This window comes from Hesperophylax consimilis, chromosome 5 (assembly GCF_061612785.1).
Source record: "Hesperophylax consimilis isolate HC1 chromosome 5, BYU_Hcon_1.0, whole genome shotgun sequence".
Lineage (NCBI taxonomy): Eukaryota > Metazoa > Arthropoda > Insecta > Trichoptera > Limnephilidae > Hesperophylax > Hesperophylax consimilis.
Genome location: NC_142840.1, coordinates 23,671,941 through 23,696,609, shown reverse-complemented (window position 1 = coordinate 23,696,609; position 24,669 = coordinate 23,671,941). Strand labels below are relative to the sequence as shown.

The following is a 24,669-nucleotide window of genomic DNA, read 5'->3' as shown; positions in this document are numbered from 1 at the left end:
AAGCCATTAAGCGCCCTTGAGGTTATTTTTCATGGTGAAAACGGCGCTATATAAATAATCCATTCATTATTATTCTAAAATAATTAAAGAACTTTAGTTCATCACTTCTTAACTCACCAATTAACACTTGGAAAATTCCTACAGAAAATCATTCGGCTATGATTGGGTGTACTCAAAATTTTCTTTTCACTTTTTTCCTTCTATTTAATAAGTACCACATGTCAACAAGAGCTTCATCGTCGTCCATTGCGCACCATTACTGAATAATGAGCAAATAACATGTTTTTGTTGAATCGACAATTATTTTTTTTCGTAGAGTATGGTCCGTTTTTAAAACGGATCCGTTTTTAAAACGGTAGTGTGAACAGGGCCATTGGCCGTCTGTTTTTAAAACGGGACCCGCCTCCGATTTGAAAACGGAAGTGGGAACGGGCCCTTAGGGCCCGTTCCCACTTCCGTTTTCAAATCGGGGGCGGGTCCCGTTTTAAAATCGGATGCCCTAGTGGCTGTAGTGGATGTATGGAGCTGTTCACACTTGTCCGACACGATTTGAAAACGGATCCGACATTTTTTGTCGGATGGCTCGCCTACGCAGCGCGTCCGTTTTCAAATCGTGTCGGCACACGCTCGCTCATAGTGTTGTATGGAGCTGTTCACACTTGTCGTCCAGTCGTTCCGGCAGAGTCCCCGCCAAACCCCGACCCCTCCCCGCCCGCTCCCTGTCGCAAGGAAGCAGGCACGCTGCGTGCTTGTATTTGGTTATTTTGTTAAGTAAATAAATCAAAACTACAATAATGGATAAGGAAATAAATCCCGAAAATTTAATACCACTGGTCGAAGAAAGAGTATGGTAATATTTTATCTTTAACTAAATAAAAACAAAACACTTGGTGTACACAACTTTTGTACATCAAAATTTTTATTTTATTTTATTTAAGTTTACTTTTTTTTAAATTTTAAAGCTTTAATGAGATGCACGGAAGAGCGTATTAGTTAAATAAACACATAATAAAAAATATTTGAGTGTTTATTGTTTTCTTACTTTAAAATATCGATAGCCTTTCTTCAGGACAAATGCACTTTCTCTAACTAACTAACTAACTAACCATCACGCCGTTTCCCCGCAGGGGTAGGCAGAGAGGACGGACCGCCAAACAACTCGGTCTTGGCACACACTCCTTGCCTCATTCACATTCATACATCGTCTCATACATACTCTTCTATTATTCTGACTCTTGACATGGCCCGACTCGAGTATCTGATGAACTTTCTCAATTTTGTATTTTGATATGTTAAGCTCTCTGAAACTCATTCCAGTAGATGGTTAAAGGAAGTGATAGACATTCTCTTAAGCCATTAAGCGCCCTTGAGGTGATTTTTCATGGTGAAAACGGCGCTATATAAATAATCCATTCATTATTATTCTAAAATAATTAAAGAACTTTAGTTCATCACTTCTTAACTCACCAATTAACACTTGGAAAATTCCTACAGAAAATCATTCGGCTATGATTGGGTGTACTCAAAATTTTCTTTTCACTTTTTTCCTTCTATTTAATAAGTACCACATGACAACAAGAGCTTCATCGTCGTCCATTGCGCACCATTACTGAATAATATATTTTTGACATGTTTATACATATTTATAACATGTTTTTGTTGAATCGACAATTATTTTTTTTCGTAGAGTATGGTCCGTTTTTAAAACGGATCCGTTTTTAAAACGGTAGTGTGAACAGGGCCATTGTCCGTCCGTTTTTAAAACGGGACCCGCCTCCGATTTGAAAACGGAAGTGGGAACGGGCCCTTAGTAGTATTTATTCTGACGTCAGTGGTCGTTATTTTCTTTAACATTCCGCAATCCATATTATGGAATGATTAACCACAAATGGTTGAAGTTCGATTATACTTAACTTTGTACCCATTGTTTTGTGGTTTGCATGCTGGGGCAATGCGTAAGTCACAATATTATGAATTAGATGTTCAACAAACCAAACAGTATTCAGATATTTCTTTATAAAGTTTAAATATATTTTCATTCGATGCAGATATAAAAAAAAGCATAAACACAGTAGGATTTTCTATTAAGCCCCCGCATTCCCAATTTCTACCGATTTTTAACAAGTTTCCCTTCAACTCTTTTAGTTTTTAAGTTCCAAAAAAAAGTAATTTTTGAAGATAATATCTTTAATTATTTTACAAGCAATAATTATTCACCTGAAACACTCATCCACATTGAAAAATCTCCTGATAAAAGATACATGACGCCAACGGGACTCGAACCCGTGTCCCGTCGATTTCCGGTCGACAGCTCTGACCACTGAGCTATGGCGGCTTATCTCTTATCCGCGAAATAATTCAATATATACTAGTGTTTCATTCAACAATTACTGCTTGTTACATTTTTTTTGAAATTGCAAAGTGAGCTCCGAAAATTATTTAAAACACGTTTTGTTTTGTTATTTAATATATTATAGGCATGAAAAATTCCCAGTGTATCTTTAAATGAAACTAAAGCATTTGTCGAAAGATCTGTTCTCTATTTTGAACGAGTCGTGTTTTATTGAATATTTTCACCATTTTCTCTTAATTGTTTTTTTTTTATATGAGCGCGTTCCCTCTAACATTCGTATTTACATATTTGGACGATCATTACTGGGCCTGAAACTATTATATTAAAGGTGTTTACCTACTTTAAAACGTATCTGAATTTTTCTCACAATCAGTTCCAATTTTGAAAAATTAAAAGGTTGTTGATATCGTTGGTGAGGGAAATGTTTGGTTGTTAAGATATATTTCTTATTTCAAACTAAAAGTTTAATGATATTAATATTACTAAACATTCTAATTTAGGTTGGTTGTGCGTTAGTCCTACCTGAAATCTGACTCAAAGAACTTAAATTTGCTTTGCATTTAAATGTAATTATTAAAATCGTAACTGATGGTATGAAAAAAATAATAAACAGTAATTGTTGATTGAAGTACTAGTACGTATTGAATTATTTGGCGTGTTGGAAATAAGCCGACGTAGCTCAGTAGTCTCAGAGCACCTGACCGGACATCAGAAGGTTTCAATTCCCGTCGGCGGCATTTATTTTTACTAAGGAGATATTTTCAATTCGTACGGATAATTCAAGCGACTAATTATTGCTTATAATAATTTGTTATACTTTGAGCTATGCATAAAAAACCTTGTCTTATAAACATTACTTTATCATTAAAATAAATTATACGAAGAATTCAGGCCAACGGTAAAGTAGACACCTTCCTATAATGTAATATTTTAACAGGAAATTATTTAAATGAATTATTTGTGTGAAGAATTCAGACAAGCAATAACGTACACACCTGCAAATATTATTTATTACCAGAAAAGTTTCTTAATTCTATATTTGAAATGTATTCTAGTGTTTAAATTTTTGTCAAGACAGATTTCAGATTTTTCAAGGGTTTGGGCTTTTTAGCTTTTGACGGCCGGCATAGTCCAGTGGTAACGCATTGGACTGCCATTCCAAAGGTCGCGGGTTCGAACCCGGCGTGCGCAAATAAATTTTATTTGATTAATTTGTGTTATTTCACAATTAATTAATTAAAATAATATAAAGTATATTTGCGGCACGTTCCAGAGTGGAAGATACTACCAGTATCGCCCTGGTGTAAGACCACCATTCAGAATTGAAACGTTGCTCCAAATGGCTTTATCCGTGTTTAGTGACTAGATCTGAATAGCCAGGTACTTCCCCACCTTCCTCTTTCCCTTCCCCACTTACCTTCAGCCTCACAACATCCCCCAATTGGGGATGCCATAGTCTCACTGGCTCCAGACGGGAGCAGTTGGGACTCTTGTGAGGTATTCACTATAAAAAAAAAAAAAAAATAGCTAACATTTCATTTTTAATCCTACAATAATTATAATATCCCGTGATTTTTCACGGGTCTGCGCTTGTATTGTTATGAAAGCGCTACTATGGTGTTAGCATGTAAAAGTAAGAGTAAAATTTTCGCTGGGAGGTTGTGGTGGTTGGGAGTGTGTGTTTTGTATAAACGAAACCCCCCCACTGGGGCTTGGAGAGTGGATGCAGTGTTAGTAGTTAGTATTTATAGGGCCACTTAGCTAGGCGGAAGTCCTCCAATGTTGCGTATATTATGTATGTGCCTTAATGCCTGTTACGTGTTGCAGGTTAAAGCTGGAATGGAATCAAGCCTTCCGTTAAATCATCAAACCTCTCCATTAAGTCCTCGTGTACCATATGAATTTGGAAGTACCATTAAATTTGACGGCGAGTAAAGCGTCGTTCAATAATACTTACCTAGCGAAAACGAACGTTTAAGAACATACGTTGAAAATGAATTACGAATTACCTGAATTACGCGACCATTAATATTTAATTCGCAAACACACCAGCTGATATAAAAATAAAAAAAATAAATTTCGTTAATTTAAACTAATCAAAAAAGGCCAGGAAATTCTCAATCACCTTCCATCGTATTTTTTACCTTCCTACCAGTATGTCCACATTATAAAGTTTCCTAGCATTTTTATTTTTTATTTTTTTTATTTTTTATTATTTATTGAGTTAGTTTATACATTTGAATATAAACTAATATAAACAAGATCATATTTCATTTTGTAATTTTACATATTTTTACAATAAATATAACATTTCTTTTTAAATACATTCATTCTTCCTTCATTCTTCAGACTTTCAGGCATTTCATCATACATTTTTAGTCCTTTGTACATTAGGCAGTTCTGTGATTTTGTTTTTTTCATATGTGGCAATCTAATCCTATTTACATTTCTGGTTTCGTAATTATGAACATCTCTATTAAAAACAATTTCATCCTTAAAATATTTTGGCATTTGGTTGTTCATGATTTTATGTACAAAAATTAACACATTAAATAATAGTCTCTTTTTTATAGAAATCCAATTTAGCTGTTCTCTCATTTGATCTATGCTTGCGTATTTTCCTTTTCCTAGTATACATCTCATAGCTCTATTCTGTATAACATCTAGCTTGTTCAAGTTTGCTTCATTGGCCAAATACAACACAGTAGAGCAATAATCTAAATGTGGAGCAACTATAGTTTTATAAATCAGCTCTGTAGTGTTTCCATTTAGTTTATTTCTTAATCTTCTAAGAAAATTGACTTTTTTAGATACCTTTTTTAGCACATATTCAAAATTTGCTGCGAAAGTTAGTTTTGAATCTAGTATCACACCCAGGTACTTAATTTCATTTACTTTTTCAATTTTTTCGCCATTAATTGTCAATTTTAACTCTGTGTTATGTGTTTTGTTGCCTGTTTCCATATATTTTGTTTTGTTGACATTCAGTTTTAATTTGTTTAATTTCAGCCATTTCGCTATATTTTGTAGGTCTTAATTTAATTTATTGATTGCATCTATGTATTCTTCACATGAAATATAGATTAATGTATCGTCTGCAAATAATCTAATTTTGCAATGTTTTATGGTTTTAATTATATCATTAATGTAAATAATGAATAGAATTGGGCCTAATACCGACCCTTGTGGAACACCGAGGTTGTTTTCTATCGGTTCTGATTCTGAGCTTTCCACTTTTGTTACCTGTTTTCTTTCATGGAGATATTCTTTGAAAAGATTTAGAGCTACTTCAGAAAGACCTATATCTTCTAATTTTTCCAAAAGTTTTTTCCTTTCTATCGTTTCAAATGCTCTTTTAAAATCTAAAAAGTTGCAATGGTGATTTTTTTATTATCTGTTTCTTTCTTCCATGTATTAATCACAATGTTTATTGCAGCTTCACAAGAGTTATTATTACGGAATCCTGATTGTTCGTCACATAATATATGATGTTTTTCCAAATACTCAACGAGTTGTTTCTTTATTACAATTTCTAGTACCTGTTCGTATTTTGGTAACATATTTATAGGTCTAAATTCTTCGCATTTTCTGGTATTAACAACTTTCGGAATCGGGATCACAATAGATGTTTTCCATGTGTTTGGAAATTTTCCACTTCTTAACGATTCATTTATTATGTTCAGTAGATGAGGTCCTATCACTGGCATTGCATCCCTTAAAACTGTAAAGCTTATTCCATCTGGACTCTCTTTTGATTTGGTGCTGTTTAGAATCTGTAAAAGATATGTTTCATCAATCTCTTTAAACACAAGTTTTTCTCGGTTTAGGGGAACATTTCTCACGCGGTTGTCTTCCTTCAGTATTGGTATACTCTGATGTAATTCCGTTATGCTGTTTACAAAATATTTGTTGAAGCAGTTCTGTATGCTACCCTGTATCTGATGTGGAAATTCAATGTCATGTTTCATCCCTTTATCTTCAGTTTGCATTAATCCTTTTATGGTTTTCCACATTTTTTTAGTGTCTCCTTTTTCACAGATAATTTTATTTTTGAAGTAATCGTTCTTACAAACTTTCAGTTGTTTTGAGTATTTATTTCTTGCATTTTTGAATGCTTTCCAGTCTTGTGAGTTTCTTGAGATTTTTGCAATTTTGTACAGTCTATCTCTTTCATATTGTATTGATTGTAGTTCTATGTTATACCATTTATTTGTTCCTCTTATTTTAGTAGTTTGGATTGGTATTAACTGGTCGATTACTTCTTGAAGGTTATTTATTAATGATTTAGCCTTTTCATTAAATTCCATTTGATGAAGTTCATTCATATCACCCAGAAGTTCAATTAACCTTTCACTGTTATATTTTTTATAATTTCTGTATTTTATCATTGGGGATGCATTTTATATGAAACCTCACAAAAGCACCCTTATCTGTACAGTCCAATAATAATAATATTTGGACGATTTGTATAGCGCCGTTTTTGTGCAAAATTACCTCAAGGGCGCTGTACAAATTTATAATAGATTTCTACAATGATCTTTGTTATTACTAACTATATAAGGAGATAATATATTCAGCTTTCCCAAATATAACATATACCCTGAGAAAAACCAGGGGAACTATGTCGCCACCGGTTGGGTAACGTTAAGAGTTAAGGTAGGGGCTGTAAGAAAGGATTTATTAATGCAGATCTTGAAGAGGCTCGGATTTTATGATGAAGAAAAACAGATGCCGGTAGCTCGTTCCACATACGAATCGTCTTACAAAAAACAAGTCGAAGAAACGACCCGCTCTCATTAAGCCGACATCAACTCTGGTCAGGTGTACCGCTAGTATCCTTCGAATTTTACGCACGTGCACCGGGGATAAATGCTGCTAGCTCCTTAGACCATGCTCCATTAAAATAGTTGTTGAACAGACTCATCATTCCCACATTGCGTATGTGCATTAATCAATACTCCTGAATTAATCATTAATCAATAATCCTAAATTTGATTTGTCCCAACGAGAATCTGTATTCTCTGGGAGCTAGGAAGCTCTATTTTCTAGCTATTGTATAATTATTTACGTGTGTATGGGTACCTGATAGTAGATAGATAAGACAAATGTCCTCCGTCGAAGCAATTACGATCAGTGGATGGGATGTGATACGTAGCTACCGAACTATGAACGAATCTCGTTAGGATTCTAACAACCGAATCTAACTATCCATTATCTTGTAACTCCTATCTGGTCAATCCATAATTGTCCGAACTGTAAGGTTTTGTAGACTGAGCGTAACAAAGTCCCGTTTTAACTCGACGGCTATGCAATTCGTCTGTCGATAAATTTTTTTGTACGTTCCGTTTTAAGGTGGTGGCCGTTTTTTCAGTAAGATTATTTTTTCAAATGTGGAATATGTGTTTATTTGGACTTTCTTATTCGCATTTTTTCAATATTATGGTACCTACCTGCCTAAAGAAAGTTTGAAAAAATATTTATTATTAAGGTAGTGACGTTTCTTCGGACAAATTGTATAATTCCTTATTTGATAAATTTTCAAATGTTACATAAAATATATGGTTTGTTATTATGTAGGAAGGTATTAAGTACCTACCTACTTACAAATCTGATGATTACAGAGTAAATTTATTATTTTTTTTTATTTAATAAGAGAAATTAGAAATATACTTTTTTTGGACGCGAGGTCTACTGTTCACAGAACTACTAGTATATATATTTGAGGTGAAGCTTAGTTCCAAATCACTATTTTGATTCATGTTTACAACGAATTGGTGTACATTATGAAAACCAAAAAATATGTTTTAGTTAAATTGAAGGTTTTCCTATCGCTTCGCTTGAGTAGAATACAAATAAAAAATAAATTACTCAATAAAAAATATAAATGCAAACTACTACAAAAAATATTTTTTCATTAGAGATGTATGAAAGCATAAAGGAAACAACTTTTAAAAAAATACAGATTTACAGCTAAGATTATCTGTGACAGTTTCACTTGATTAACTTTTTTGCTTTATTATAAAATTATTTGCAAAATAAGTAAAAACCAGTTTTTTGCTTGAAATCGAACGTTTCTAGACTCCGTTTTTCAAGCGTTTTTCCCGATGCCTATTACCTACGATATAAGGTATACCAAGAATATAGACATTTTTAGCTTGTAGCTTCCTCTTAATGAAATTGAGCTCTGGGGATATTAGATGTCGCCATTTGGGAATATTTGAGATGGTTGGGAAGGGATAATACGAAACTCTGATCAGGTCTAATAACTAGTTGTGTACATTGCTCTATGACCAAAGATAGGCCGTGTGCAAGTTCGGGTAATAGCTCTTGTGCAATGCTTGTGAGTTGATATATTTTAAAATTGTCATTATATCATAATTTTCCGCTGATTGTTGTGGCCAACTAAATAAATGAGTACGTAAGTTCCTTACCTATTTACGAATGTAATAAGAATTTCATTTTCGTTTTATAATGGATTTCTCAGGGTAAGCACAGATATTCAGTCTTCACTACTAATCACTGAACATAATCAATAATAATAATAATAATAATTGGATAATTTGTAGAGCGCCGTTTTTGTGAAAAATCACCTCAAGGGCGCTGTACAATTTATTTCCTAGGATCTACATTTGTTATTTAGAAATGATACCAAAACATACTTACCTGGCAAGTCACTTCCAACAAACACACTTATATTAAAAAGTTTATGCTTATAAAAGATAGAACTGCACGCAGAGGACACTATATCAAAAAACACTGATCGTCGCATGATCTTAAGTCTGCTATAGTTTTTTTTATTTTAATTTAAATGTATTTTAACTGTCTTAAAAGCCTACAAATTGTTATCATTTTTATTTATTTATTTTTAATTATTATTTTTATTTATTTTATTTTATTTTTAGTATTTTTTACATTTTGTTAATTTAAATTTAAATTGCCGTCAACTGTGAAAGTTTAGGTTTCTGAAATTATGGATACGACTGTCTGAAAAGGTGCGTTTTAAGTTTAGACCTAAATTCTGTCGAGTCTGCGATCATTCTCAAATCATGTGGCAGTCCATTCCAGGCTTTAGGTCCTGACACGGCAAAAGCACGCTCACCGAACTTAGTATCTGGTGTGCGCTTTGGTTCCTTCAACCTTCCGATAGCTGATGACGTTGCTGACCTAAGGGTTGACTGTCGGGAGTTGGAATCTTCTGGAATACACAATTCTGATAAATAAGCCGGAGCCATTCCGTTAAGTGACTTAAATACCATCCAGCATACCTTGAACTGGATTCTTTCAGGACATTTGAGCCAGTGCAGATTTTTGAGATGCTCTGAAATGTGGGAGTATTTAGATACTCCGGTGATAAGCCTTGCCGCGGCGTTGAAAACGGATTGTAATTTGTTGATTTGACATTTAGGGAGACTTGCATATATTCCGTTGCAATAATCTAGACGTGAAACAACATAGGAATTGACTAGCAATTTAGTCGCCTCTGTTGGCAGGTTTCTCCGCACTGCTTTAATTTGCCTTAATTGAAAGAACCCCGTGCTTACAGTTCTGTTCACCTGAGTTTTAAGGGAAAAATTAGCATCCAGATTGACACCCAGTAATTTGATGCACGTTTTTGGAGTGATGTCACTTCCGGAAATGGTTATTGGGGAGTTTTCAATGTTATGCTGACGTCTGCTTGTAGCAGTCCACAGAAACTCAGTCTTTGTGGGATTCAGTTTCAATCTATTTGAGGTCATCCAGCGAGTAATTGCTTCTATACACTCAGTTATACGAATTTTTAGACTGTTTATTTCTTCTGGTAAGCAGTAAAAATAAACTTGCTGGTCATCAGCGTAGCAGTGAGATAGAAGGCCGAATGATTCTATTATTTTAGCGACATCATTTGTGAAGAGGATGAAGAGTAGTGGGCCCAGAACGGACCCTTGAGGTACTCCAGATGAAAGGGTTGCATAATTTGATTGGTTTTTTCCTACTTTTACGGCTTGTAAACGGTTGGCCAGGTACGATGTCAGCCAGGTCTTAACATCACAGTTTAAACCAAATGATTCATCTAATCGTTTAATAAGAAAGTCATGGTCAATCGTGTCAAATGCAGCACTCATGTCCAAGACTGAAAGAAGTGCCAGTTTACCCGACTCAATGGCAGTAGTTATGTCCGACAAAACACGTAGTAACCCGGTTTCTGTGGAGTGGAACCGTCTGTATGCAGATTGGTATTTAGTTAATAATTCATTTGAATTTAAGTGACATATGACCTGTGAGGCAGCGATTTTTTCTAATATTTTTGATATAAAAGGCAGATTTGAAACGGGTCGGTAATTTGAAAGATCTTCAGCGTCCAGTTGTGGTTTTTTTAATAATGGAGTTACGATAGCTGATTTAAGGGATTTTGGAAAGTCACCCGTGCTAAGTGACTTATTGAAAAGATGAACTAAAAAGGGGGCAATTTCATTGCAAAACCATCATCAATGCGTCAATAGTGTCTCTCCAGCAGCTTACTTCTAATCTGTGTGCAAATAAGTTTATACTGCCGAAAACTCTGTATTACCTACATTTAATAATTTTTGCAGTCATTGTGTTGCAGTTATAGGACGAAGATATCTTTAGTGATCACCCACCTCCTTATTTGGAGAGCACTGATCGGATAGTCACACCCTGTTCATATAGGCATGTTAGATTAAAAATATTTTTTGAATTTTGAAATTCCTTATTCACCCCGTATTTAATTAATAAATTTTATTTTAGAAACAACATTTTCTTTTTAACTTGTTTTGAAAGTTATAACCGTCAATATAATATATCATTGAAGAAGAAGATAATACTAATAAATCCAAACAAAACATGAAACAGGACAAGACACAGAACCTTGTGACCGTCATATTTTTATTTTTCTTTGTGTTCTGTTTCACGTTTCGTTTATATTTATTATTACTTTTATGCCATAAAATCCTGGTTCCCGTTAACCTTTACGCACCAGAAGGTAAAAACGATAATTAAAACACTTTAAGGGGGGTCACCAGGGTCCCCCATAAAATCCACTAACATTCAGATATTATTTACTACGTACCGTTTTAGCCGAACATCGCACATCTTTGTCCTGCCAAAGAGTAATTATTAGTTACTACTTACCGTTTTAGCCGGACATCGCACATCTTTGTCCTGCCAAAGAGCAACGCAAAAGGGTTAAAGAGATAGTCTGAAATCGAGCGTAACTGAAATGTACCTATTAATAACAAGCCTATTTTACTAATTTAAAGGGCTACCTTTAAATTGGTAAAATAGGCTTGCTTGCGGCCAGAAAAAAGTAGTGGTCTATGAAGATCAATAACTGAATAGCTTTTTTGGGATTAACTATTTTCAAAAAAATCGCACAAAACTCAAGTAGTGTATTAACTCCTTCGGAATGGGAGTGTTAATATGGTTCTTGTATTACGCCATATAAAAAAATCTTTAAAGTTAACCGTGCGGTAAAAGCAAGAACCTTCTTATCAATATTTCTATCTTGTCTCTAGGGGCTGCCGCCTTCCTTGTTCCCAGTTATAGCTGTTCCCAGTTCCTCCGACCTTCAGACTCCGCCCATTAGCCCCACGATGTTCCGCTCAGCCGAGCCCGTTAGCAAAACCAGCAGAATGCTAATGAAACAAGGGTCGCTATAATTTACTTTGAAGTAAACATATTGCATGCGGTTTTGCATAAGGGTAGTTTGTAGACAATGGCTTCATCCAACATCCCGTCTATCAACAACACATCCCTGTGGACCCCGCGTATCGAACATCAAAATTATCGACTCAATTATAGGATTACTGCTGTTTTATATATTCGTCGGCAGTTCATACGCTTAAATTAAGCAATACATGCAGTGAATGTAATATAATCAAATTAACTTTCACGAAAATCGAATGATAATTAATGATTATGATTGGCGAATATATGTTGGATACGAATTATGTTTACAATATAACTAGTTATTCTGAACCGGCTTCGCCCGATTTTTTAAAGTTTATTGTTATCGTGTTCAATTGTACGGAAGAATTTAAAGATATGAGCTTGAGTGAAAATATCAACATCTGAAAGTATGCTGATGATGCGGTGTTGTTTTCTAACAGTATCGAAGATCTACCATCTATCGTGAATAGGATGAACCAAGTATGTATGCAGAGTGGTGATGAGTTATATAAGCTCAACGCTCCTCTTTAGTTCAAAAACATATATTTTCATCATACGATTCATCTGTCCAACGCTTCAACAAATTCTGTAAACAACCCGTCATAACACTATTTATTTTTCCCTCACAAACTTATGTTTTCCTCTATATGATCCATCTGTCCAACGCCTATGTAGATTAATGAAGTTTTAGGTTTATTCCTTATTTGAATTACTTTCAAAAGAGATTTTATATATATTATCAAGTTAGCTTATTTCTGTCTTTCTTAACAAGAATTCAACGCTTTGCCTTATTGTAATATGAGTTGGAATATTTTTAGCGTCTTTCGTCTGGCCGGGAAGATGTGAAAACTCGCTGAAATTTCCTGATTTCTAACTTCGTTACAGAAATTATAGAGAATTCTTTAAAAAAGCTCTAGAGAAATTTTCACATCGCTTAACTTAGGTACGACGAGCTTTTCTCCGAGGCGTTGGTTTTCAATAAGCGTTTTTTCTCTGACGAAGTTTATAAAGTTGTAACTTTTAAAACTCAATGGAAATTGAAATTGATAACCTTTTATGAACATAAAGATAATTGAGACGATGAACTGTTGAAGGTAAATAATATATATACGACCGTGTATATGAAAACCTTACCGATTGAAACGTAAAATAGAAACTTACATAAACTAGTTAATGGAAAGATACATAAAATATATAATTTGCTTATCCAGTAAAATGGGATTGTTTATCTGTTGTATAAGCTTTAAATAATAACAAATTCTCACCAAATTTCTGAACTTTTCCAAGATATTTTAAATGTTCTATATATTTCTTCTTTTCAAAGTTGTTGTAAAAATAAACAATATTTTAGAAAATAGGTAAAATTACCATTTAGATTTTAGTATTTGAAAAATACTTTAATGTTTAAAAATAGCAATATTTTAATTTCAAACATGAAAAAATATGAAAAAAAGCACAACACAAACATTTTTTTGAAAACATCGAAATATTTCAGAGAATTAAAAATTAAAAAAACCACAGTCCGATTATTTGAGGATTTTGTAAGATAACTGTCACTTCACTTTTTATCTTATTCACACTATTAAAAATTATAATAATAATTCCCAGATAATAACAAAAAGACATTTTGGATCCATTTTAAACGTTTAATTTTTACTTTTTTACCTACACATGTATAAGCCATTTATGTTATTAAATAACATCACTTTCACGGAAGCTTTATTAAATTCACGCGGTTAAAGTCAATTAAAAATAATAAGTAGGAAATAACCTCGCATTTTCCGATAAGATGAAACTATATTATTCACAAAATGACATTATTATTAGGTTAAAACTGACAAAAATAACACGAATAATAATAGTAAATATATTGAATTATACTAATATATAATAATAGTTTATTAGTAATAAGAATAAAACATATTATTTAAAACATGATTTTAATTTCACATGACAAACCAACACAGTCATTTGCGGGATAACTGACGTGCATAAGAATAAGTCTGTAAAATTAAATGTTGCGAGACATTTTTTTTTGTAATCATTCTCAATAAACATTATGCTGTCTTGTACAGTGTGTAACAAAACACCGTTTAACTGTTGTGAAGTGATTTTTTATTAGTAAGATCAATATTTTTTTAATTTTTTATAATTTAATAATCATCTAATTGAAAATTGTGTCCTCCATTTGAAAAGTTTTCCTTTGTTGAGGGAACATTTACAAAAAAAATAGATTTCAGGAGTGAAATAAAATTAGGGTAGGTAGGTATAGATTACAGCGTCCTTGATGTTATTTCTCACAAAAACGGCGCTATATAAATCTTACAATATTATTTATAATTATTATTAGAGAAATGAATATACAACCCTATTTACAACATGATTTTATTAGTTATTACTAATAAACATTGTTAAGAAAGGTACACAGAAAAGATTTTTAGACTTGTAAAGCGACGAATGGAAAAAAGTTTATAAGTGGAACATGAGTCGCGGAAATGGATGAACTAACGTAGTCAGGTGAATCTAATACTTGGATCACGTAAAATAATGCAAAAATGTAAATGATACAAGGTGTGTGCCAATACTGAGCAGTGTTGCGATATATCCTCTCTCACTACCCTTTGCAAGCAAATCACATGATATATTTTTATGTGAGTACTGCACAAGAGTCCCTACTGCTCCCATGAGCCTGAAACCTCTTCGTAGCCAAGGTTCTTAACTATTCAGTCACAGATTGACAACTTTCTGAAAAGTGGTTAACAACCATAACCCATCTCCCCTGGTTCTATTATCAATGGTCAACCCCATTTTCTGCAGAAGGCAGAAGTTGAAGATTCTATTGTTTGTTGTAGTTGCTTCTCCATCCCGAGCAACAATCTGAGCGGGGGCTCGCGGCCCTCGCTGGCGGCGGGCAGCCCCGGCACGCCAGCGCCCCCGCCGCCCCCCGCGCCGCCCACCCCCGACACACTCAGCCGGCGCAGCAGCCCCGCCCATGGCAGCGGGCCCCCGCCCTCGTGCTCCACACACCATGTGCACATTGAGTCTCCGCAGAGGTTAGCTTTTATATTAGTATAATATTATTTTTTATTTCTTCTAATTAATTTGAGAACAGAAAAAATAATTAAATTAAATTTTAATTTTGCTCGTCTATATATTACTACATATTTTTTTTTATTTATACATTGACAGTATATTTTACTAAAAGTTTCAACGTTCTAAATGTTAAATTAAACATAGTTAATGACAGTCAGTGGCGGCTCGTGACTTTTAGGTGTACAAGAGTGCTAATATTACAAAAAATGGCATTATTGATGTTGTTGTAGCTGAAAACGATTTTTATATTTTTTTCGGAAATTAGATTTTTTGTATGAAGATTTTCAAGAAATCCGTGCGGCGCACGACCAAACTAAAATTTCCCAAAAATCTTCAAACAAAAAATCGAATTTTCTAAAAAAAATAAAAAAAATCGTTTTCAGCTACAACAACATCAATAATGCCATTTTTGTAATATTAGCATTCTATTACACCCAAAAGACACGAGCCGCCACTTAATGAACCTATTACCTATGTCCTTAAAATTTCTTAGTATTTTCGTCTGGTATGAAATATATTGTTCTTAATCCTTACTAAAATGATGTAGGTAAGAGTAATAATAACAAAAAATACTAAATAGGTAGAAAGTATGTGGAGAGATGAAGAGAATTTATTCTATAAATAAAAACACGAAGCTCGCGAATTGTAATCGACCATTGATAAGAGTTAAATGAATATATATTAAACTCTTGTGGGGTTACTGCCAAAGGTTGGTAACTTACAAAAACATGTTTTGGAGTAAACTCAATTTTAAAGTTTTATCTTCGTTATGAAATCAGGGTGTCGGAAAATAACGTTAATGTTAATTTTTTTAAATGTGTTGTTTCTTATTTTAAAGTGTTTTTATGATATTTTTCTTGTATGGATTTCTTATCGTCAACATCGTCATCTGGCATTTTTTATACTTCGTGTAACCTAAAAAATGATATTGGTAATGAGATTATTACATAGGATTAAGGAAATCAGAACACGACTAAAAAACTGAATCGTAGCAACAATAGCGTGATGAACGAAATCGTTCTATTTTTAACGTAATTCGTGCACTGCATACTGCATAGCTTTTAATAATATGTGCAAGGTGCATACAATAAACCACATAATAAAGAACACGCTTTCTACTATAAGTAACGTATTATTTCTGTGGCAGTTATAAACGAATCAATACTACCTGGCTGCAGTATATTATTGTATATTATTTATGCAGTAACTTGCCGACATTAATTTGATGGCTTTGTCGATACGAGGAAATACATTATTCATTTGATCTATTCGTGTCGGATTAATATTAATGCGAGGCTTATCCGACATATCTGCATGCAAGTACATGCAAGCCAGCCGGGAATAAAGCAACAAAGGTATTGATTGATTGCTGGCTTTTGTTGGACTAGAATTTGTTTCAAACGTGTTTGTAAAAGTGCGGAAACTGGAAGATGGCTGTATTAATTTATAGTTGGCCTTGTTACCTATCTCAATAAAACACTTCCAATTTGCACTTTTTTCAAATGTGAAACCGCACAAGAGTCCCAACTGCTCTCATCCTTCTGGAGCCGGTGAGACTATGGCATTCCCATTTGGCGTATGTTGTGAGGTTGAAGGTAGTGGGGAAGAGGAAGATGGAGAAGTACCTGGCTATTCAGATCTGGTCACCAAATAGGCCAAAGCCATTCCAAGCAAAGTTTCAATTCTGAGAGTATCTTTCAATCTGGAACGTACCGCAAATATATTCTATATGTTATTTTAAATAAGTTATTGGTGAAATAACACAAATCAATCGTCAAATTAATGCATTAATTAATTTTTTTTTTGGTAAACTAATGTTTAAGACAAGATTTTTTTGCTTGTAAAAATCATTGCATTAATTAATTCTTCAATATGAGAGGCAGGTACCATAAACGTAATGGATAAATACCCCTGTCATTGTGGTTAGCTACATTTGGTGGCTTAACAGGGGTGCCCGGGTTCATGTGGTGAGGTTTGTCTAGGTCTTGGCGGCGGATGCATTAGCCCACCTACTGCATGGTGGGCCGGATCGGGAGAGACTAGTTGAGGGAGACCTTTTGACCTCTCCAACCGGATTCTCTCGACCCATCATTATGCACCGCAATGGTAGGGATGGATTCATAAGTCCGTCACTCCTGGACACATTGACATCCTGCCCACCCCTCATACTTTTTTTCCTTCCTTCTTACTTTCCCTAAAAAGACCCACCACACAGCATCCTCAGAGATGACAAAGGCCGTAAGGGAAATTATTTTACTCAGGTCACAAAATTAATTTGCTCACGCCGGGATTTGAACCCGCGACCTCCCGCTTGCTAGTCGAGAGCCTTACCTTCGGCTACAGTGGCCGTCAAAATGTGACCTTTTTTCTTCTTTTCATTTTCGGCGGTTTATTCCACAAATCCGAACCTTTTCACATCCTACGATTTTTCTTTACACTATTATTCGTTTGTTTGATCTATGCAGGGCATAGACTATAAATGATGCATGGACATGAGAAACAGCTAGATTTTTATGGCATTTTGTACTATGATTTTAAGTAATCTTGTTGCTCTTTACAGTTTTTTTCACTTGTTTCGCGATTTTATTCAAATAATATAAGAACACAAAAACACAGTATTTTTAACTGAAAGTCGCACACGACAAAAACACACATTCCTCTCTCAACCCATCGCTCGCCTTACACCGCAGTGTGAGTGAGGGGTGGATTCATTCGTCCGTCACACTTGGACACACTGACCCCCACTTTTCCGTCCTCATCTTTCTTTCCTTAAAAATACCCTCCAAACAGCATCCCCAAAGATGACATGGTTAAAAATTATAATATAAAGATGAAATTTGAATACATAGACTTAAATTCGCATACCCATATATCTGAATCATCTCTAGTGCTGTAAGCTGTAACACTCGATATTTCAGTTACCCCTTGGTGAATCTGCTCAAAGCGATATTGTTCATTTGCTGCACAATGAATAATTGATAATGGCGTGCACTTTAGTGCTGCACTTGCACTTTGCGCTCAATTGAATTAGTGGCAGGATTAGCGTCATGATGCCGGGCTAGTGGAAGTGGCCCAATCCCTCGGCGCATCGAGTTAGCCCAGTCCCCTCGCTGCGGTTGATTAGTGACAGCCGCACAGATTTTACAAGATTCTGCTGATATTCTGCCTCCGTCGAATTCGATTATTGCCCCTATATCTGGCCAAATGAACGACGGATTTATTTATTAATTTTTTATTTGTCGATTGGATTAGATTATTATTATCTGTTAAAGAAATTCAAACATTCCAAGGTTACGGATAGCCTCACAATATTTGAAAACCTCCTTCTACCACCACCCAGTGGAACCCAAACGCGATGTCAACTCAGTCACCGACCGGTTAAGATTAGTTCCCTGGAATCGGTGATTCAGTGGTAGAATGCTTCACTACCCTCAATACTGACACTATTTATTTATTACAAAATTATTATAACAATCCAACGTAAAACAGTTTGCAAAATTAAATAATGTTTTTTTCTAATTATTCTACTACTCCATAAGGTGAGCTCCAGTAGCTCGTGGTACATACAAAAAGAAAATGACGCTTAAAACGCGATGTATAAACAATATTCAAAGACTGATTAAATAACTACAAACGTAATTCAATATGAACTATTTTAGAAAATTATTTTTAGAAGGATAAGTGCTAGATAGTATTTGTTTATTTATTGCATCTCACTATACATAAATCACTTTTTTTCTCATTAAAATCTACCTCACTAGGACCAAGCCCGTATTTTATTTATTTGATTTAAGCAAAGCAGTAATCCAAAAACATAAAGTAATACTACACACAAACACAAAATATTTTAAAAAGAAAGGAAAAAATATATTTGAGTCACCAGATGGGTGGGTAATTTTATTTTATTTATTTGTTTATTTATTTAACCCCCAGAGGGCTTTTACATGTAGGTGGTACAATTTTAATGACAGTTTTTAAACATAAGAAAGAAATAATAAAAATAAAATTACATTAAAAAATAATATATGCAAGAAACAAAATTAAAAATAACAAGAACATAAATTAAAAAAAATACAGCGATTTGAATGGTTTACAAAAATATAATTTCTATTTATTTTTTATTTTTTATTTATTCTTAAATATATTTGTATTATAAAGGTATAGTATGTATATTGTCCTCCACGCTAGGAGTTCACCTGTGCTGTGGAGGACTTTTTCAATTGTAAAGTTATATAATACTAAAACAATACAGTGGAGTTAGTTACACAGAGAAACGATAAAAATTTAAATTAAAATTAAAGTGAAAATTAAATTTAGGAATAGTGTTGAAATAAGTCTTTTACGTAATCCACAAAATTAGCAAGGTTAATATTAAATATATCGATATCACCTAAGTATTGGTTTCCCATAGTGTGAAACCGTTGTATTAGGGAGTTCGCAATGTAATTGCGCTTATGTGTGTTGCAGTGGAATAGTGTATTTTGTCGTTTTGTTATTGTAGGTATTCGTATGTTTATGAGTTACAGAAGTTCGCAACAGTCGAATTTAGAGTTTAGAATCTTAAATAAAAAAGTTAAGTCGTTTATTTTACGCCTGTCTTCCAATGTGTGTATTTTTATAGTATTAAATAAGAAATGATATTGTAAGTCTTCTAGTGGGATATTTAATTTAAAATTTATAAAACGTAGATTTTTTTTGTATTCGCTCAATGTTATTAATCTGAATTTTGTAAGAGGGAGACCAAACTACTGAGTTGTATTCAATTATGCTTCTAACTAGAGATATGTTTAACAGTTTAATGGCTTGTATGGAGTTAAAGTTTTTAGTTGTTCTTAATACGAAGCCTAGTGCTTTCATGCCTTTGTTTACAATTTGGTGGATATGATTGGCGAAACTTAGTTTTTTTTTCATTCTCAATTTGACAGTATATTGTAATAATATTTGAACCATAACTACATATTATTCATTACTCCCAAGAATAAACAAGTATATAATAAAGACAGTTAGGGTGACATTCAGTTTTTAGTAAATGTGACTTATATAAAATCTTATTATGAAAGGACAGCGATAAAAAAATATTAAGACTCTCGTCTGTCAATACAAACATCTTAATTAACTTTTTAAATTTAACTAACGAATTGGTAAACATAATATAATTTGGAAGAATGTTAAACAAGTACAGATTAAGGACGGGTTGTTTCGGAGAATTTTAATAATTCATCAAATTTCAAGTTCATTTTCAAGTTCTGTGAAAGATTTTTTCAAGTTCTGTTTTATTTCAGTTCTCTCAAGCAACTAGCCTATAATGATATAATAACAGAACTTAAATAGGATTTTTACAGAACCAGAAAATGAACGTTGAAATTTGATGAATTGTTCAAATTCTCCGAAACAACTCGTCCTTAGTAAATTTAAATTAAGGGTACAATATATCATTATCCAATTTCAGGGAGTTAATTTGACTTTTGAACTGTTCATATTTCAGAGTTTCGATTGCATTAATATTGTTTTTACTACTTATTATTCTCAAATGGAAGCCATTCTTTTTAGTAGTCTATTTCAACATTGTGTTTTTTAAAATTTTATATTACGTACTAAATTTTAGATTAAATTATACACTGGCTAGAACACTCCTTTGGTGTGAAAAGTCATAGTAAAGCGCCACCTTTCTCTTCCTCATCTCTTTCCCCTTCCCTCTATCTTCAGCCCCACAACATACCACAATTATGATGCCATATTCTCACTGGCTATGGACGGTTTGAAGCAGTTAGTACTATAGACTAGACAATCTGCTTTATATTATATTTGAAGATGAGTATTTTTTATGTTCATCTCTAAGAAATCTAGGTCAGTAAAATTCTATTCACCAAAAAAATGTTTATCTAGCTTTAAATCTAGTTGAAAAAGCATTTAAATTATCATCACACGCATCCCCCTATCTTTACCATCATCTTTCATTAAGTTAATGACCAACTCTTGCCACGTAAGCAACAGTCTACGTTGTAACTGAGTTGAAAAAAATTATGACGTGACGGAATCAACATGGAACATTAATATTATTGTTTTTATACGTGGACACGTGACCGAATTCGAATTACAAATTACCCTTCCACATCAGCCATTTCAATATTGATCCATGCGTGTTGATGAATATCTGCCTTTTCTGCTGCTTTTTCTGGGAATCCTTTGTTAATACGTAACGCGGTACCTGCTTTGAATCGTCACGTAAAACATGGAATTAGGCGGGCAGGCACATGAGACAGGAATGTTTTACGAAATATCAAGCGCTCGTAATTCATAGAGATGATACTGTATTATTTCGAATAGTATTATTGTCAAGCAAATTATGACGTGACAAATTTTTTTATGGCAGGAGCGAATCATTTTAATGCTTTTTCTAACTTTGTTCGTCAAAAGGTCGCTAAGTAACATCATTTTATTGTCTAATCTTAAGATAGGTTTTGCACGTGTCCTTGAGGTTATTTCTCACGAAAACGGCGCTATACAAATAATCCAATCATTAATAGGTATTTACTCATATGAGAGTAAATCTTATTGTGTATTCTGATAATATTATTAATCATAATATAAGAATTTCCGAATTTCCTTACCTGGTATTTAATAAGGACTATTTCACAACCTCCCAGTAAGTTTTCGTTAGCGGTACTCCTACAATAACGTGTAATAAAAGTATACGTTATTCTACTAGTAGCGTTAATGAATAGATTACTGGGAGGTTGTGAAATAGCCCCTATGTCTACACCGAGAAAAATGAGTAACAGTAAGCTGATTTATTAAATATCTCTTCAAATTATTGGTAATGCTGTTAAAAACGGAACAGCAAACCGCTTCCTTATAAAGTGTTCATAATTCATAATAATATCGGAACACGTGTTCATGCACCTGGGTTCGCCTTAATATCATTGACGAAATGTAAAAAAGTTAGGTTTTCTATGAACACTTGTTCGGACATCGTGTCAAAACATTGGTATTTTAAATAAAGTTTATCAGGATTAAAAAGAACCCAGGAACTCTTAATAAATTGTACTGAGATTGTAAAGATTATTTTTTCAAATGTGAAACCGTCGTGTTTATTTGGAATTTCTTATTCGATCTTTTTCAATATTATTGTACCCACCCTCATAAAGAAAGTTTGAAAAAAGAATTGTCATTGAAATAGTGACACTTTTTTGACAAATTGTATAATTCCTTTTTTGAAATTGCAACGTAAACTTTATGGTGTAAAATTGGGTAGGTAGGTATATATTTAAATACCTACGTACAAATCTTATGATTTCAGCGGATATTTTGGTTTTGATTTATTACTAAGAAAAACTTGGAAACATGCTTTTTGGATGCGAGGTCTACTATTGTTCTACTGTCTTACATAACTACCTACTATTTACATGGCTATCATTATCTGGTCGTAAAGTTCGATATATATGTTATTTTTTATGTTTGAACTTCCTGCTTCGGGGTCTAAACTAGGTACTAAGCCCTCAGGATATCATAATTCATGTAAAAAAGCTTTTTCAGAACAACTGATTTATGACCTCAAAAGGGACTTCAGTGTGTAGTTTTACTCTTAATAAAAACCCTGCTGTTAGTGCTAATCCTCGTTTAGTATTCCTGAAAACGAAACGAGTATGGGAATGAGAATAGTTAAGCTTAGAAACATAGCAGCACAGTTTTGATACGAAAAGCTTAAGAGCTTTGAGCTTTTACCCGTTAATTCTAATCGAGCTTTATGTTGGACTAACGAACAATATCTTATCGCTAAACGTCTGCTTTCGTAGTCCCGACGTTGCCCTTTGAAAGCTCAATTTAGTGTTATCTCGATTTAAAGGGTATGCTGGGATTAAGAGGATTCTCCGCTGTGTTTAAAAAAACTAGATGTGGCATTCTGTTAAAAAACCTTGGTTTTTATCTAATGTTTTGCGATTCCGGTTAATAATAAGTCTATGTATTTCCTATTAAAAACGAATTTCCTGACCTGTGGTAGCTAGCCCGAAGGAGCGTATAAGCGACACACTTCCTAAATTCGTCAATCTAAAAATAATAATTGCTTCACGTTTTATAAATCCGTGCCTACCTTAATATTTTATAATAGCGCAGACCATTGAAAAATCACGGGCTAGTAGATATAAATTGTAAGTCTTGTGAAGCTGAAAGTGTTTAATTTGGTAGGCGGGAATGGGTACCGCCGCCCTGGGAACCATTTATTGGATGACCAACACCTCTGCCACAGGTCAACCCAAGTGGTTCGCTACGTTTGGTGACTTAGCAGGGGTGCCCGGGTTCATGGGTTAAGGTTTGCCCAGGTCTTGGTGGTGGGTGCGTCGGCCCACCTTCTGCGTGGCGGGCTGGTTGGGAGATGCTAGTTGAGGGAGACCCTTTACAACCGGTTACCGCTGTCCGGGTCGCTCGATAGTACAGGGGCCCGACCCTCAGGCTCACGACTAAGGGTGGGCTGCCCCATCAGCGAGTGAAAAAACCCCGCCACTGCTGTTGTGCCGGTTCGTGACCGGAGGGGACCCAGCAGCAGCGTTTGGGGCGCATTGGATGCCCTCTCCAGCCGAACTCTCCCAGCCTATCGCCTAGCACCGCAGTGGGTGGGCTGGAACCAAACGCTCATCACTCCTGGACAGCCTGAACCCCAGATTCCTACCCACCCCTCATACCTTTCCTTTCCAGACCTTTCCTTTCACCTCCTACCCTTAAAAAAAAAAAAAAAACTTAAAATTCATGAACTTACAACACAACAATTTTAACATCGTTACAGCGGCGAGTAGCAGGCGTCCCCGGTGCGGGCCGAAACTGTTGGTAAATTTTGGCAACATTCGCGGCCTGCACACAAATTTAAATTCCGTCCATTACCATCTTTTGTCCCAACGTCCCAACCTTCTTTTCCTATCCGAAACTCAGATAGCCGAGCCGCCAGACTCCTCCTATCTGGACTGCCCGGGCTTAACCCTCGCAAGCAAATTCGGACTCAAAAGAGGAGTCTGCCTCTATAGTCGAGCTGACGTCAACTGTGTGCGACTATTGAGTCTGGAAAACTCCAGATTCGACGTAATTTGGGTGCGTGTCAATCTTGCCAGTACGGCAAGATTCTACGCATGTCTATACCGCTCACCGAACCATAGCGAATCAGACACTTCCGAACTCTTCAAACATTTGAGCGATACTATTGATGATCTCTTGCCCCGCTACCCTTCGGCCGAGTTTGTAGTTCTGGGGGACTTCAATGTTCATAACGAACCATGGTTGAAGTTCTCAGGCCCAACGGACTCGGCTGGCCGACAGGCAGAATCCTTTGCCATTTGCTACGGATTACAGTAATTGGTTCAGGAGCCTACAAGGGTTCCTGATGTCCAGACTCACCGCTCCAATCTGTTAGACCTATTCTTAACTACTGTGCCACACGGTTATAAGATTGACGTCACAGCGCCTCTGGGATCATCTGACCACTGCCTAGTGACGACATCAATCCCCGTTAGCCTCAGACCAACCAATGAGAGGCTGAGGAGAAAAGTGTGGCACTATAGGTCAGCAGA

The 24,669-nt window shown here is 34.7% G+C and overlaps 1 protein-coding gene across 2 annotated transcripts in view; it reads left to right on the top strand.

Moving 5' to 3' along the window:
• The window catches only part of OtopLc (proton channel otopetrin-like c), a 249,455-nt gene that overhangs the window by 91,892 nt on the left and 132,894 nt on the right, over positions 1 to 24,669 (top strand). For both annotated transcript variants that reach the window (XM_089631714.1, XM_089631716.1), the window contains exon 2: positions 14,872 to 15,072. In XM_089631714.1, coding sequence (XP_089487840.1) covers positions 14,872 to 15,072 — 201 coding nt within the window. The remainder of the gene's footprint in view (positions 1 to 14,871; positions 15,073 to 24,669) is intronic.